The 14146-nt window shown below is 37.7% G+C and overlaps 1 protein-coding gene across 1 annotated transcript in view; it reads left to right on the top strand.

Moving 5' to 3' along the window:
• Positions 1-287: 287 nt before the first annotated feature.
• Positions 288-14146, top strand: part of LOC145671122 (facilitated trehalose transporter Tret1-like) — a 478763-nt gene continuing 464904 nt past the window's right edge. The window contains exon 1 of the mRNA XM_081739916.1: positions 288-465. Within this exon, the coding sequence (XP_081596042.1) occupies positions 329-465 (137 nt within the window). The 5' untranslated portion in view covers positions 288-328. The remainder of the gene's footprint in view (positions 466-14146) is intronic.

Below are 14146 nucleotides of genomic sequence, written 5' to 3'. Positions count from 1 at the left end.
CGGTATACATATGTAAAATGTATTAAATAATTTGGAGAATAGTGCTGAGAAAAAACATTGGAATATGCAAGGAAAGTACAATGTGTGGAGAAGCTCAATCGTCTTAGCTTTATCTAAATCACAAACAGAAGTCAAGTGACATTACTTGTGTTTTCCGTACTTTTGTTTAGCAATTTCGTCACCAATCGTAGTAAATAAAGAAAGTAATCGAGCAACAAACAGATAAAGCAAAGAGACCTGTTTCTGCTCGCTTGATTCTACGAGTGATAACATATTTTGTCCAGTTTTAGATATATTTTGGTCAGTGGTGCTGGTGAACGATACAACCATGGTCAGCAGAAACCTTGGAATTTCACGAATATGGCTAGTTCTTCGGTTCTTCTCGCTGCAAGATTTATGGGAACACAGGAGACGATTGCCACAACTAATTTTAATTGCGGCGTGCAAACAAATTACAAGCAAAAGGTAAGCACTCACTTTTATTCTTAAAGATACATATGTTGCATGTTGGGGCGTTAAACAACTCATACCGGTACTGCGTCATTGAAAATTCAGGTGGGAAATGAGAAAATTAATGAAACATTTCAAGTTAGTAGCAATCAGTGGCATCTCTTAAGGGAAGTCTCACCAGCAAAAATTCGTTTTATTTCTAAAAACTAAAGGAAGAATATTTAATACAGTGGAACCTGGATAATTCGAACCTCAAGGGACCAGTAGAAAAATTCGAATTATACAAAAATTCGAATTATACAAAAATTCGAATCAGGAAAGTTTTTGTAAATGGTTGAAATAAACAATCAAACTTCAGGTTTTAACATAAAGACCATTATTGGGGCTAATAATAAGTGTTTTAAGTACCATACACTCATTGTAAAACTAGAAAAAACATAGGTTAATACAATATGAAGTAAAATACTGTACTGTAATACGTACGTACATACACTAGCACTGTATTATGCATGAACATTGAAAAAAATCATAAAAACAGAAAAGAATATTACTGTATTAATAGACAAATAACTGTCATGAGACTCAAAAAAATCAACATTTTTTCAAAAAATGCTGAGATATTTGCTTGTTTCCTAGAATTTAGTCTCTCGGTCATTACAAATGAATCTAACAAATTCAAGGAACGGAATAGTTCATCACTTCATTTTTGCTTTCCAGAAACCGTCTGAGTTGCGTGATGTGCTTCGCTGCCTCGGCCGTACTCGGAACTGATTGTTCGGGGTTGGTCTCGTCACACTCATCCCCAGATGCGATCTCGTCATCTTGATTCGAGTTCGCCTGCTACAGTACGCATCTTCATCCGTTTCTTGGAAACTCCGACCCGACTTGACCTCCTTTTAGATTTACACGGCAAAAACTTCGAATTATCCAGATTATAATTCGAATTAACCATGATTTTTTAAGCATTGTTTGTATATAAAATTCTAGGGACCAAGAGAAAAATTCGAAATAAAGAAGTTTTCGAATTACAGAAGTTCGAATTATCCAGGTTCCACTGTATATTATGTACTAATTCTTGTGTGTAAGTTTTGTTCTTTTAGCTTCTTGTAAATTTAAATTTTTAACGATGCAACTTCCCTCATGCACTTTTTACAACAGCAATACGTTTTAATTTATGTTGTACCCGGGAAAAAAAGGGATCGAGGAAAGGAATCGTAATGTAAATTTAAGATATATCAAAAAGTAGCGGGTGGGATATTGAAATGAGATGATGGTCACCACAGCTGTATTCTTTTATCACCCCAGATAGGACTGTACGATATTTCATATAATAATCGGTCGATATTCTCAAATATCGAAATATCGGTTTTGAGAAAAATTAGTGACTAACATATATTGATATTTTGATGTATTGATCAAGTTTCGATACTTTGTTATTATTGATTTTCGAAGTTCTAATCCGAATATTGCACAGCCCAGCCCTACTATTAGAATTATTTCTTAATCAGTAGAAAAAAATATCAAATACATTGTCAGTAGTTTTGAGTTCTCTAGTATCGGTTTACTTGTTCACCAAAACAGGCCCAAAACCAGCTACAGAGGTTTGGGGGGCATGAATATGTTAGGGGAGCCAAGTCATTAAAAATTCTCTTACAAATATCTAAATTGTGTTTTTTTTGTATTAATAATAGCATTTTGTGTTGATGTCTGGAGGGGTCACAAAAATTTTAGGGAGCAGGCCCCCTAGCCCCCTCTGATTGCGGGCCTGCACCAAAATAAGCAAGAATAATAAAAGAAATTCAAAAGAAAATTCCTTATTACAGTGCAATAATCACGAAAACAGACTAATGCCATGGTTAAAAAGAGGAAATTGGAGATAACTGTTTATGTGATTAAACAAGTGTCGCAATGAACTTAATTAGAGAACTGGCCCAGCCAAAATGTAAAATCTACGGCCCAGCTCGAATACAAAATATATCTCTCTCTTCTTCCTTTTCTTTCTTTTCTTAAGGATATTAATGTACAAGAAAACTTTACACTATAAAAACAAAATTGTTAATATCATGACATCAACGTCCACATTGTAACAGACAAAGTGGTTCCGTGGTTAAGAGCTTATCCTCGGTGCCAGAAGTTTCTGATTCTATCCTAATCCACACGAATTGTTCTCGGGTTTTTCCCCAGGGTTGTCCGGTTTCCCTTGAAATGCTCATTGCATCAATTCTTTCGGAACCATTCACTTCCATTAATCACCAATCTCCTTTTACCTAACAGATGTTACAATCTTGGGACTGTAAATTAAATATTTCATTCATTTCACTATTCGTGTGGTTATCACAGCCGTACTAAATCTTCAATAGCTGTAACTAAAATTTTAAAATGTATTCTAGAACTGTTTTGTTATTTTCGCAACGCTTTCGGTATTTTGGGGATTCAATATGGCTGAGACAATCGTATTCTCATCAGAAATTGGAGTTCAGGCACGTCATTCCTTCCCAGTGTGACTTAATCATTTCATTCATATTTGCCGTGTACAAGAATCTTATTAAGACCTTTGTCTGGAATGTATATTACTGTACTTTATGACAGTGAAACATGTGCGTTTAGGAAAGAAGAGAAGAGAAGAATAGTTCCATCCGAGTACTGTTTGTTACCGATGTATTTTATGTTGAAACTGCCCTGGGTTGACAAAATGACTAATGAAGAGATGTTGAGGAGGGCTTGAGAGGTAAGAGTCATACTTGTGAGAAATACTAAACAAAGAAACACTTGGATAGGTCACTTTCTGAGATACATTCCATTTATTAACACCATCATCGAGGATGCAGCCGAGTGGGCCACGGTAGCTCAGTAGTAGAGTGCTCACTTTTGGTGCGGGGGACCCTTGGTTCAATCCCAACTCCGTCAAGTGAATTTTGAGGTGGACAAACATAATTCTCGGAGCTCTTTTGTTTCTTTCTACTTTCGTTATTCCAGCATTGTCATCCAGATCATCATCTCTTTTTGCTTCGGTACATAATCATGGGACGTTAAACTCGAAATACAGAAATTAAATTATCACATTATTTTCTCTAAACTGACACAAAAACAAAGAGAAGAGTGAGCCTAGTTGGAACTAAATCCTTGACTGCGCATACCTAAGGCAAGCAGGCTTATTTGTCTATTACGGAACACTTTTAAAAGTAAGCAAAGAACTCTCGAAATACTTATCTTTTCACAATCTCATATGTTCTTATTTTTCATAAGTTCAATACTCTGTTATTATCATTTCATAACTACATATAACAACTGTGTCACTTCCGATTTCCTTATAAGAAACCCTTACAGGTATATATACTGTACCATTCATTATCAAAATATCATTGCTGGAGAAATGTTCGAAAGCATTGACCTGTATTTCGAGCATAATGACAGTATTTTTCTGTTAATCTGTCCTTGATTACTAGTGTTACTTAATTAGAATTGAATGAAAATTATAACTGGCCGATTTACTGTATGATCTTGTTGAGGTCGATATACAGATACATACACACAATCCTGAAACCAGTGTATCAACGTGTAATGTATTCTCTGCAATCTAAACTTTGAAAGCTATGAGACAAAATGTAGTGCTACTTTCAGTGGCGCTATCGGAATTTGTTCACATGTGAAGACACTAAGCCATAATTCCTCTGAATAATAATGTTTAAATATGATGACATAAACTATTTAGCTATTCTATGATTTCATTTACTGTACAATTTAAGTTTTAAACCTAAACATGCTTTATTATGAACAAGTTATTTTAAAACATACAATTAGATATTATATATATATATATATATATATATATATATATATATATATATATATATATATATATATATATATATATATATATATATATATATATATATATACTGCATGTATAAGACTCCGGGAAACAGTTCCATCCCTTTAGAACAGTGCTATACAATCTTTTTTTCTCGCGTACCCCTAGACACAGTTCGCCATCGAATTGTGTACCCCTGATACTGTTTAAAGAAATTAAATCGAAATGAACTTATTAAACCTAATACAAGTGTTTTGTTGATTAAAAAGGGGGACAAATAAACACCCAACAAAAGGACAATCAGAGTACCAATCGAAAGACTATTTACACGGGAATAAAGTGCACATCCGAAAAAAATTAACACCTGAAATTTCAAAACATATGGGAGGCATCCAGTTCTACTGAGCAGAATTTTTCGCTCATCCTCCCTGATAACTCGTACACTGAGGACAATGTTAAAAATTCAAAAACTAAAAGTAATTTTAGAACTAACCTGTTAATGAGATGACTGAGCTTGTTTCCGGGACACCAACTCCTAGATTCTTGGTCGAATCTTCGAGACTGCTAGAATCAGAGCTGATTTTGGATTCAAGCAATTTCTACGCTTACTTTTTAATGATGTTAATGCAAAGAAACCCTGTTCACACAAATTTGTTGATGGAAATGGAAGTAGTTGTGAAATAGCAGTGTCACTAATTTCATTGTACTCTTTTCGAGCATAAATATAAAAGTCACAAATTGATAAGTTGTCGAATTTTATTTGCAGTGAACTGTCAACAGATATTTCCAGAAGACCCTTTAGAAGCAGCACTGCGTACCCCCGGTTGAATAGCACTGCTTTAGTAGACCTGGCAAGAACCTAGCTCTACACGTAATTCTGTAGTTTCCTACTTCATTTCTCGTGTTCGAAATGGACTGTATTTTGGAGGCCCAGTGAAAATTTTACTCTTGATTCAGGTGTAAACAACTGCACATTTCTACGACGTCTTACTGATTTTTTAAATTTTTTTATAAAGCTTCATTTTGTTCTAATATGTGTATCGGGGTGGCAGATTTTTCGACATAATGAATCAATATTGGGCTGTGCGAAGTTTAGAGTGGTGGAAATCGAGAATATTTTGCTCTCTGACACCAAGCGGTTTGCACACATTTTTATATTGCAACCAACCATTAACTACAGCAGTTTCCCACAAGTGTTCCAGAAAACAAATAAAACAGTGCTTTCTTTGGTCGACGGTAGAAACGAAAATGCAAAGTCAGGATTCTGACCAGACCAGACGTCCCATAGTGTTATTGTAATCTTTAATGGCTTGGAGCTAGGTTATCGCTATATATAGGGGTCTATGGTTTGTCTTTCCTTGAGTATCGCTGAGCAGTGTGCTATGGTTTAAGTTGCAACAATAACTGAGCGATTGTCTATACGCTTAATTAGACCAACTGACCCATCATAGTTAACTTCTGCATCTCATGATCCCCGTTTCTCATGACTAAGTTCAGCATTACTTCCTAGGCTAATATTTGGAAACAGAAATACAAGAATTGTTCCCGTATCTTGTGAGATTTCTATTTTCCTAGATCAAGATAAAGAACCGATCAAAATAAATATTTTTGTACCTACCAGGCAAGTCTGTGCAAGCCTTAGAACAATAGTTTCTCCAATACAAGGTTTAAAGGTCCAATAAATTTTGCCGGATGAGTCGTTATGTTTTGATAGATATTAGAGTACAGAGTCATACTACTCTTACCTGTGAATGTAGATTTTTCAGTGCAGTAAGATTTGGCTTTCAGTCGATATGCTGTGAGCCAGGTCCTGTGAATGGTATTGTCTGTTTATCTATGGTTACATCCTTTACTCAAGAAGCAGTTGAAATCTTATTATGAATAAAGTTTCCAAAATTTGTCTTATTATTTCTCTCTTTCGACACATCGAAAATTATATGAATATTATTTCTCACAGTAAAACCTATTACATGATACATTCTTTTCAGTCATAAGGATCTTAAAATGTTGATCCCCTAAGGAAAGTTACTCTAAGTATAATATAAGGAAACTGTTTCATTTCTCTTCGGATCGTACGGAGCTTAGCATTTTATTGTTTCCATAGCCATAACCGAAGAACAATGCTGCATTTGTAGATCACATATATTTATGACTTATCTCCTGCTCAGTGCCGTATTTAAGGACGGCTTTCGGGCTTAAGCCTCCTGAAATTTTATTTACTATCTTGAAGTAAATGAAATATTTTGTAGAATTTCCACATTTCCAGCAATAAAGTTAGCAAAGTCCCCCCCGAAAAAAATCGTAAATACGTCACTGCTTCTGCTATAGGAACTTCGTGTAGATATAGTGTAGGTCTTGTACTATGCTTATTGTTGCAAGGTCGAAAAAACGTCTAAACTGGCAAAATATCTACAACTATGCTATGTTTGCGGGTTTCTTTATGTGACCTGCTACAATATTTTTCATATGCTTTAATGCTAGAACTTCATATTTATACAATATATTGGCTTTTATGAACATTTTTACTTTTTAAATGACTATCTTAGGCGGAAGAAAGATCGATCTTTTACCCACCTCATTTATTTTAATATCTTGTACGAACATGATACTTAATTTTCCTTTAATTTACCAAAACAGATTAATACAAAAACAATTTTAAAATTACTAGGAAGATTTACTTTCTGTACTAGAACAGTGCGTCTGAAAAAGATACTGACATGTGAGTAATCTTAATTCTAAGGCATTATCGGAATGTCAATGGTGAAAATTGTTCTCAAAATACTCATGAATGGTGTCGAATCTTAAAATTTGGACGCCAAATAACAGTTCATAAGTCTCCGCTTGAATGTAAACTATTAATAATCTTAGTATTAGATTGATACACAAAGAAGATTGTCTACCTATTGTCATCTGTCACTGTGGAACAGGTGAATCCAACGCAGGCTAGTAGCCAGCTTAAAAATGAGGGGAGGGGGCGTTCGAACCATATTATATTTCATCATCATATTATAGTTCATTTGCAAGCCTACCGTGAAAAGTTTAGGGGCCCGTACAAATTTAGGGGGACCCGGCCCCCCTAGAACCCCCTTGGATACGTGCCTGGTCCAACGTTATATAAGCATTAAAGGTCACCCCACGGAAAGAAAACACAATAGGTCTTATGCAGAGTCGTTTTGACGTATGATTAGCATCATACTAAAGTCCTGACTACTGCAAGGAAACATACGTATGTTAGTCGAGCTCTTTAGTATGACACTAATCACGAGTCAGAACGACTCTGCATAAGAGCCAATATCTGCTTGTTCACTTCTGACTTCGATAGATTCAGTAGATATTGACTAAAGGTAGCCTGTTACGATGGATCACTAGGTGTTCTCGGTGCTATGCTAAACGCTGCTTGAATAGGGCGGCGTTGCCAGGTAGTGTCGAGTGTTTACTGGTGCCAGTTAATAAAGGAAGTAATCATGGCATTCTGCTTGGATTAGGGATGCGCTCGAGTCGAGACATGTCTCGAATCTCGACTCGACTCGACTCGAATTCGAGTCGAGATTCCAGTCGAGACACTCTTTGTAAAATTCGAGACGAGTCGAGACAAACGTATTTCTCGACTCGAATTTTCGAGTCGAGACTCGAGTCGAGTCGAGATTTTTACCAGCTGTCTCGACTCGACTCGAATGTCTCGAAAATCTTTCTATAATTTTTAATAATATTTTGAAGAAAGTACTCGCTCAGAAACACTCGGCACGAGAATTTCGGAAACTGCAGGACTTGTCAGGTGTTCGAAGAGTGCTGTGGTGATTGTCTTCAACAAGTGGCGAAACCAAGAGGAAAAGACGTCCAAATGTCGAGAGGTTGGGCGCCCCCTACTTCATTAAAGATGTGGAGAATAAGAACGAGGACAGAAAAAGAGAAAGAGAACACTGACTGTTGGGAATTATCCCTTGTTGAAGCGATGGTTGGAGTAATAAAACCAGTTAGTATTTCCGCTGTTGTATTGTTGATTTCACAGAAATGTTCAAAAATAAGCAAAACGTGACTCTGCACAAGATGTTTACTTACCCATAGTTTTATTATTGTCAACTGAACCCTGAGTGTCTGGGATGTTTCTGTCCCTTCTCACTTTACAACTTGAGAGGGGAGGGGGTATTATCACCAGGGTACCACTAGTAGTTCACCGCTAAAAGAAATGCTTTAGTGCTGCATCGGAAGCGGCATGTTTTGTATATATTTCTTAAAATGTTATCCATTCATAAAGTATAAATTCCCCCACCCTCCCCTCATTCTGTTTCCAATACAGAGAACCAACTCTTTAAATGAAGAACGAACCCTGAACCTTCCCGAAAATGCTAAAATGATTGATGCGTACAAATAAGAAATCTGTGGATGAATCAGAAAATGCAGATACATGAGAAGATACTTGATGCAGTGCAGTTCAACACATGTAAATAGATTTGAAGTGTTCATATTTGTGTATGTATACGTGTGTATGTGCTTGTTTCTGAGTATTTATATGCGCGTGTGTCTCGTAATTGTTATATTAATATCCACTGGATTAAGTGAAAGTATAAAATGGATTTGATGACTGCCAAATTGACGTCACATTGATAAGTCATTATTTTTTAATATTAATAATATTAAATTAGATTATAGTTTAGCGTCGTTTTTAGGAGCAAAGCTCTACAAGACGTGAACGTACAGTTTAATGTCGGATTTGAAACACATGAGCTCCTACCATGAATCAAACCTCGTTCGAGAAAGGCGCATCGCTAACAACATAGCAACGGGGAGCTAAACATTTAGTAATATGTATATTAAGTTGTAAAATTATATTCGTTTAATTTTCACTAATATAATCTTCACAATGTAAAGCATTCGCTAGACACGTTATCTTGTTTAAAAACAAAAAGCCTATCTCTTATGTTTCCGTCTCGGGGTTGGACTGCGGGATAATAGAAATCCGAAAGAGATGTTTTTATTATATTTTGTACAGTAGATCTGCTTCTTCATAATCTCCGTGTTTGATAAGAATGAACCTCCCTGGCTCACGAAAATGTATACGTAATATAACAAACCATGAACATTAAATGCCAGACTAATATAGCAAACATTGAAGATGTTCCCCTTCGGCCGTTCATGTTTGGAGGTACACAATTTCGCAACTCAGTGGATACGATGTGGATGTATTCAAAGTCCACTGATTTACCCATCAAATTTAAATTTTATAAAAATATTATCAGTGAATACTAATCTGAGGAGAACTATTTTTTTTTTTTAATTCGAACGCAAAAGCAGTTTTTTTTTCCACCAGGTCTCGGTAATCATCCGGTACGAAAACTGAAGTTTGTACAAGTGTTTGAGAAAGGGGTCCTCCAGGAGTGTTATTTATGGGGTAATTCCTGCGTTTGTTATATACATATATAGATATAAATATAGATATACTGTATACATATAAAGATAAGTAGGAGCGGGTCTTTAAAATTAGTTCGGAAAGATAATATGAAAATCTGGTATAATTTCCAAGAATCTATCTAGTCTAATATAAATAAAATAAACAGTTTGTTTGTGAGTTTGTCTGTCTGTATGCGGCCTGGGGACCAGACGAGTGGACCGAGAGTTACCAAATTTTGGTCAGGGGTACCTTGGCCTAGGCCCGAGATCAAGACGAAAAGTTGTTTTCAAATTTCGAACCAGGGGAGTCTCATGGGGAGGCGTTTACCGGAACCGACTTGGGAACCAGACAAATTGACCGAGAGTTACCAAATTTTAGTCACGAATACCTTGGTCCAGGCTCCAGACCAGAGTTAAACGATTTTGTCAAAATTCGAACCAGGGGGGTCCCAGGGGTTGTTTACCGGGACATGTAAAAGTAGTAGAAAATAACAGATATGAGTGTTGAATTCATAGTTTTCGCGGTGGCTGAAATCAATGGTGAAACTCCGATCGCATTAACTTCCAAATTCATGCTATGCGGCACCGGGTCGGGGGTCAACGGGAAGGGGGAGTTGAGATATCGAGACATATAAAAGTAATCCACAATGACCGATATTAGTGTCAAATCCATAGTTTTCGCGGTCTCTGAGATCAATAGTGACACTTCCATTAGCGATGATTTGCAAATTCAGCTACAATCGCATGTGGGCCGGGAGTCAGCGGGGAGGGGGAGAAAACCGAGACAAGTAAAAGTAATCCAAAATGACCGATATTAGTGTCAAATCCATACTTTTGCGGTTGCTGAGATGAATGGTGACACTTTCATTAGTGATCACTTGCAAATTCAGCTACCATTGTATGCGGGCCGGGAGTAAGCGGGGGCGGGGATACCGAAACATGTAAAAGTAATACAAAATGAGCAATATTAGTGTCAAATCCATAGTTTTCGTGATCGCTGAGAACAATGGTGACACTTCCATTAGCGATATTTGCAAATTCAGATACCATTGTATGCGGGCCGAGAATCAGCGGGGGGGGGGGGGGGAGGATATACCGAGAGATGTAAAAGTAATCCACAATGACCGATATTAGTGTCAAATCCATAGTTTTTGCGGTCGCTGAGATGAATTGTGACACTTTCATTAGTGATCACTTGCTAATTCAGCTACCATTGTATGTGGGCCGGGAGTCAGCGGGGGGTGGGGATACCGAAACATGTAAAAGTAATACAAAATGACCGATATTAGTGTCAAATCCATAGTTTTCGCGGTTGCTGAGATGAATGGTGACACTTTCATTAGTGATCACTTGCAAATTCAGCTACCATTGTATGTGGGCCGGGAGTCAGCGGGGGGTGGGGATACCGAAACATGTAAAAGTAATTCACAATGACCGATATTAGTGTCAAATCCATAGTTTTCGCGGTCGCTGAGATGAATGGTGACACTTTCATTAGTGATCACTTGCTAATTCAGCTACCATTGTATGTGGGCCGGGAGTCAGCGGGGGGTGGGGATACCGAAACATGTAAAAGTAATCCACAATGACCGATATTAGTGTCAAATCCATAGTTTTCGCAGTCGCTGAGATGTATGGTGACACTTTCATTAGTGATCACTTGCTAATTCAGCTACCATTGTATGTGGGCCGGGAGTCAGCGGGGAGTGGGGATACCGTAACGTGTAAAAGTAATACAAAATGACCGATATTAGTGTCAAATCCATACTTTTCGCGGTCGCTGAGATGAATGGTGACACTTTCATTAGTGATCACTTGCAAATTCAGCTACCATTGTATGCGGACCGAGAATCAGCGGGGAGGGGAGGATATACCGAGACATGTAAAAGTAATCCAAAATGATCGATTTAGTCTCAGATCCATAGTTTTCGCGGTCGCGGAAATGAGGGTAATACTTCCACAGGCCTTGACTTCCATGCGAAGAATGGGTATATTTATCTAATATATATCTACATCTATCTATCTATATATATATATATATATATATATATATATATATATATATATATATATATATATATATATATATATATATATATATATACAGTGAAACCTCTCTAAAGCGGACAGCCGTGGGGAATCAAAAATTGTCCGCTATAGAGAGGTGTCCGCCTTAGAGAGGTTTCAATATTTTCTTACGTAAATTAATAAACAAGGTAATATGCAATTAGATTTTTTTTTTTGCATGAATCACATATTTATGAATATTACCAAAATGTTACTGTACCTGCATTATCTTGCGCCATCCAATTCGAGGCACAACATGTGAATAAGATGTTATAGTTCTCTGCACTTTATACTTATCTCTACTTACTACGTTTCGGTGTGTTGCTTTAATTTGTGAGTTAATTGCAGTCCAGCAATGACTTTTTTTAAAAGACAATATGCGTACCCGTGGTCAAAAATACCAAACTTGTCTTCCTGTTTGGTTAGAGATCCAGCGGAACAGTAGAATGATGTGTCATTCCAAACAGTGGGCAACTGTCAATCACTTTTTTTTTCTGAAGCAGGTTGGGTGGGAGTGGAATGCAAGCAAAGGATATAAGGGTGTTGTGAAACAGAGACCCTTCCTCTGGGATGCTGAACAGACAGTTGAGGAGGCAAAATGTTGTCACACCCACATGTTCTTCCTTGGTGACATACGTATGAAAAATGTATTTTTACTGCGTATGAAAAATGTATTTTTACTGCACTTTCCAACTTGTTTCCAGAGAAAGTGTCCGTAATACGGAGGTAAATAATACCTATAAAAGACAAAAAAGACTGTCCATGTCCGTACTAGAGAGTGTCCGCTTTAGAGAGGTTTGCCAATATGTTTTTTTTCCTATTACAGTGTTTGGGGATTACAAAATATGTCCGTTATGGGAGGTGTCCGCTTTACAGAGGTGTCCGTTAGTAGAGGTTTCACTGTATATATATATATATATATATATATATATATATATATATATATATATATATATATATATATATATATATATATATATATATATATATTGATCAAAAAAATTAGGGAATCAGATGAAAACACATGTAAAACTTCTTACGAATAATGTGACAACACTGTATCTTGTCCAGTTCAGATTAAAATCCTGAAGGCCCAACGTGCAAACGAACCGTTTGGAATATCTGTGCACGTGATCAGTGACGTGGCGCTAACAGATATCATTTTGTAGTGTGGCGCTGCCAATACATTCCAGCTCCAGGATACCTTTGTTTTCATTGTGTTTAGTGCGTCACAAATCTACGTAGTGAAATTGCGCAACAACGTGATTTGCCAGAATCGTTGGCATGGCGAGCTGTCGGCAGGTTGGAAGCTGGTCAGTTACAGCGGGAGGTGTCACATGCCATAGGAGTGGCACAAAGTGTGATTTCCCGATTGTGGAATCGATTACAAACAACTTGAAGTGTTCGAAGAAGACAAAGACAGAGCCGTCCACTAGCAACCAAAGCCAGAGACGATCGTTATCTCTTGTTAACAGCCCGTCAAAACCGGCGTCAGAATACAACTCTGCTCCCGCAAGCCTTCCGAACAACAACAGGACCCACAATATCCACTCAAACGGTCCGCAATCGCCTTCGAGAAGGTGGTCTCTACGCACGTAGGCCTATGGTGTGTGTCCCATTAACTGCACGACACCGTGTTGATCGAAGAGCGAAGGTAAAGGAACATCGTGGGTTGGGACGCAATGAATGGGGCAATGTTTTGTTCTCTGACGAATCTCGATTCAGTGTGGAGCCTGATAATCGACGTGTTTTCATCTGGAGAGATTGTGGAACACGACAGAATCCCATGTTTGTGCGAGAAAGATCCCAGTATCATGGTGGTGGACTGATGGTGTGGGCAGGAATCAGCATTGGTGAGCGTACTGAGCTCCACATCATCCGAAATGGCTCTTTGACGGCTCTCAGATATAGGGATGAGATTATGAAAACTCTTGCTCTTCCCTATGCTGGTGCCATTGGTGATTCGTTCCTTTTCATGGATGACAATACTCATCCTCACAGAGCTCGGTTAGTGGATGAGATGCTGGATGCTGAGGGTATCGCTCGGATGAAGTGGCTAGCATGCTCTCCGGATCTCATTCCAATTGAGCATGTCTGGAATATGCATGGCAACGAATTGCCGCTAGGCCAGTAAATCCATTAACCATTCCAGAGCTGGAAGTCGGTCTTCTGGATGAGTGGCACAACATTCCCCAAGAACTCATCGATAATCTGATTGAATCCATGCCACGCAGGTGCGAGGCTCTGTTGGTTATTCGAAGTGATCATATGACATATTAAGGAACAATCAGTGTTGTTGCCTTGCCTGTTTGTGAGCAGTTCGAGAGGTACACACATAACCGTCTTGTGTCATGAGCCATGTGAACAAGGTTTTCCGTGCCCCAACACCAGTATGTGCCCCATTTTTCTAGTGTATCTTAAAGCATTCCT

This window comes from Thermobia domestica, chromosome 15 (genome assembly GCF_964235325.1).
Source record: "Thermobia domestica chromosome 15, izTheDome1.hap1.1, whole genome shotgun sequence".
NCBI classification, from domain to species: Eukaryota; Metazoa; Arthropoda; class Insecta; order Zygentoma; family Lepismatidae; genus Thermobia; species Thermobia domestica.
Note: the sequence above shows the minus strand (reverse complement) of the source record. Positions and strands in the feature narration are given on the sequence as shown.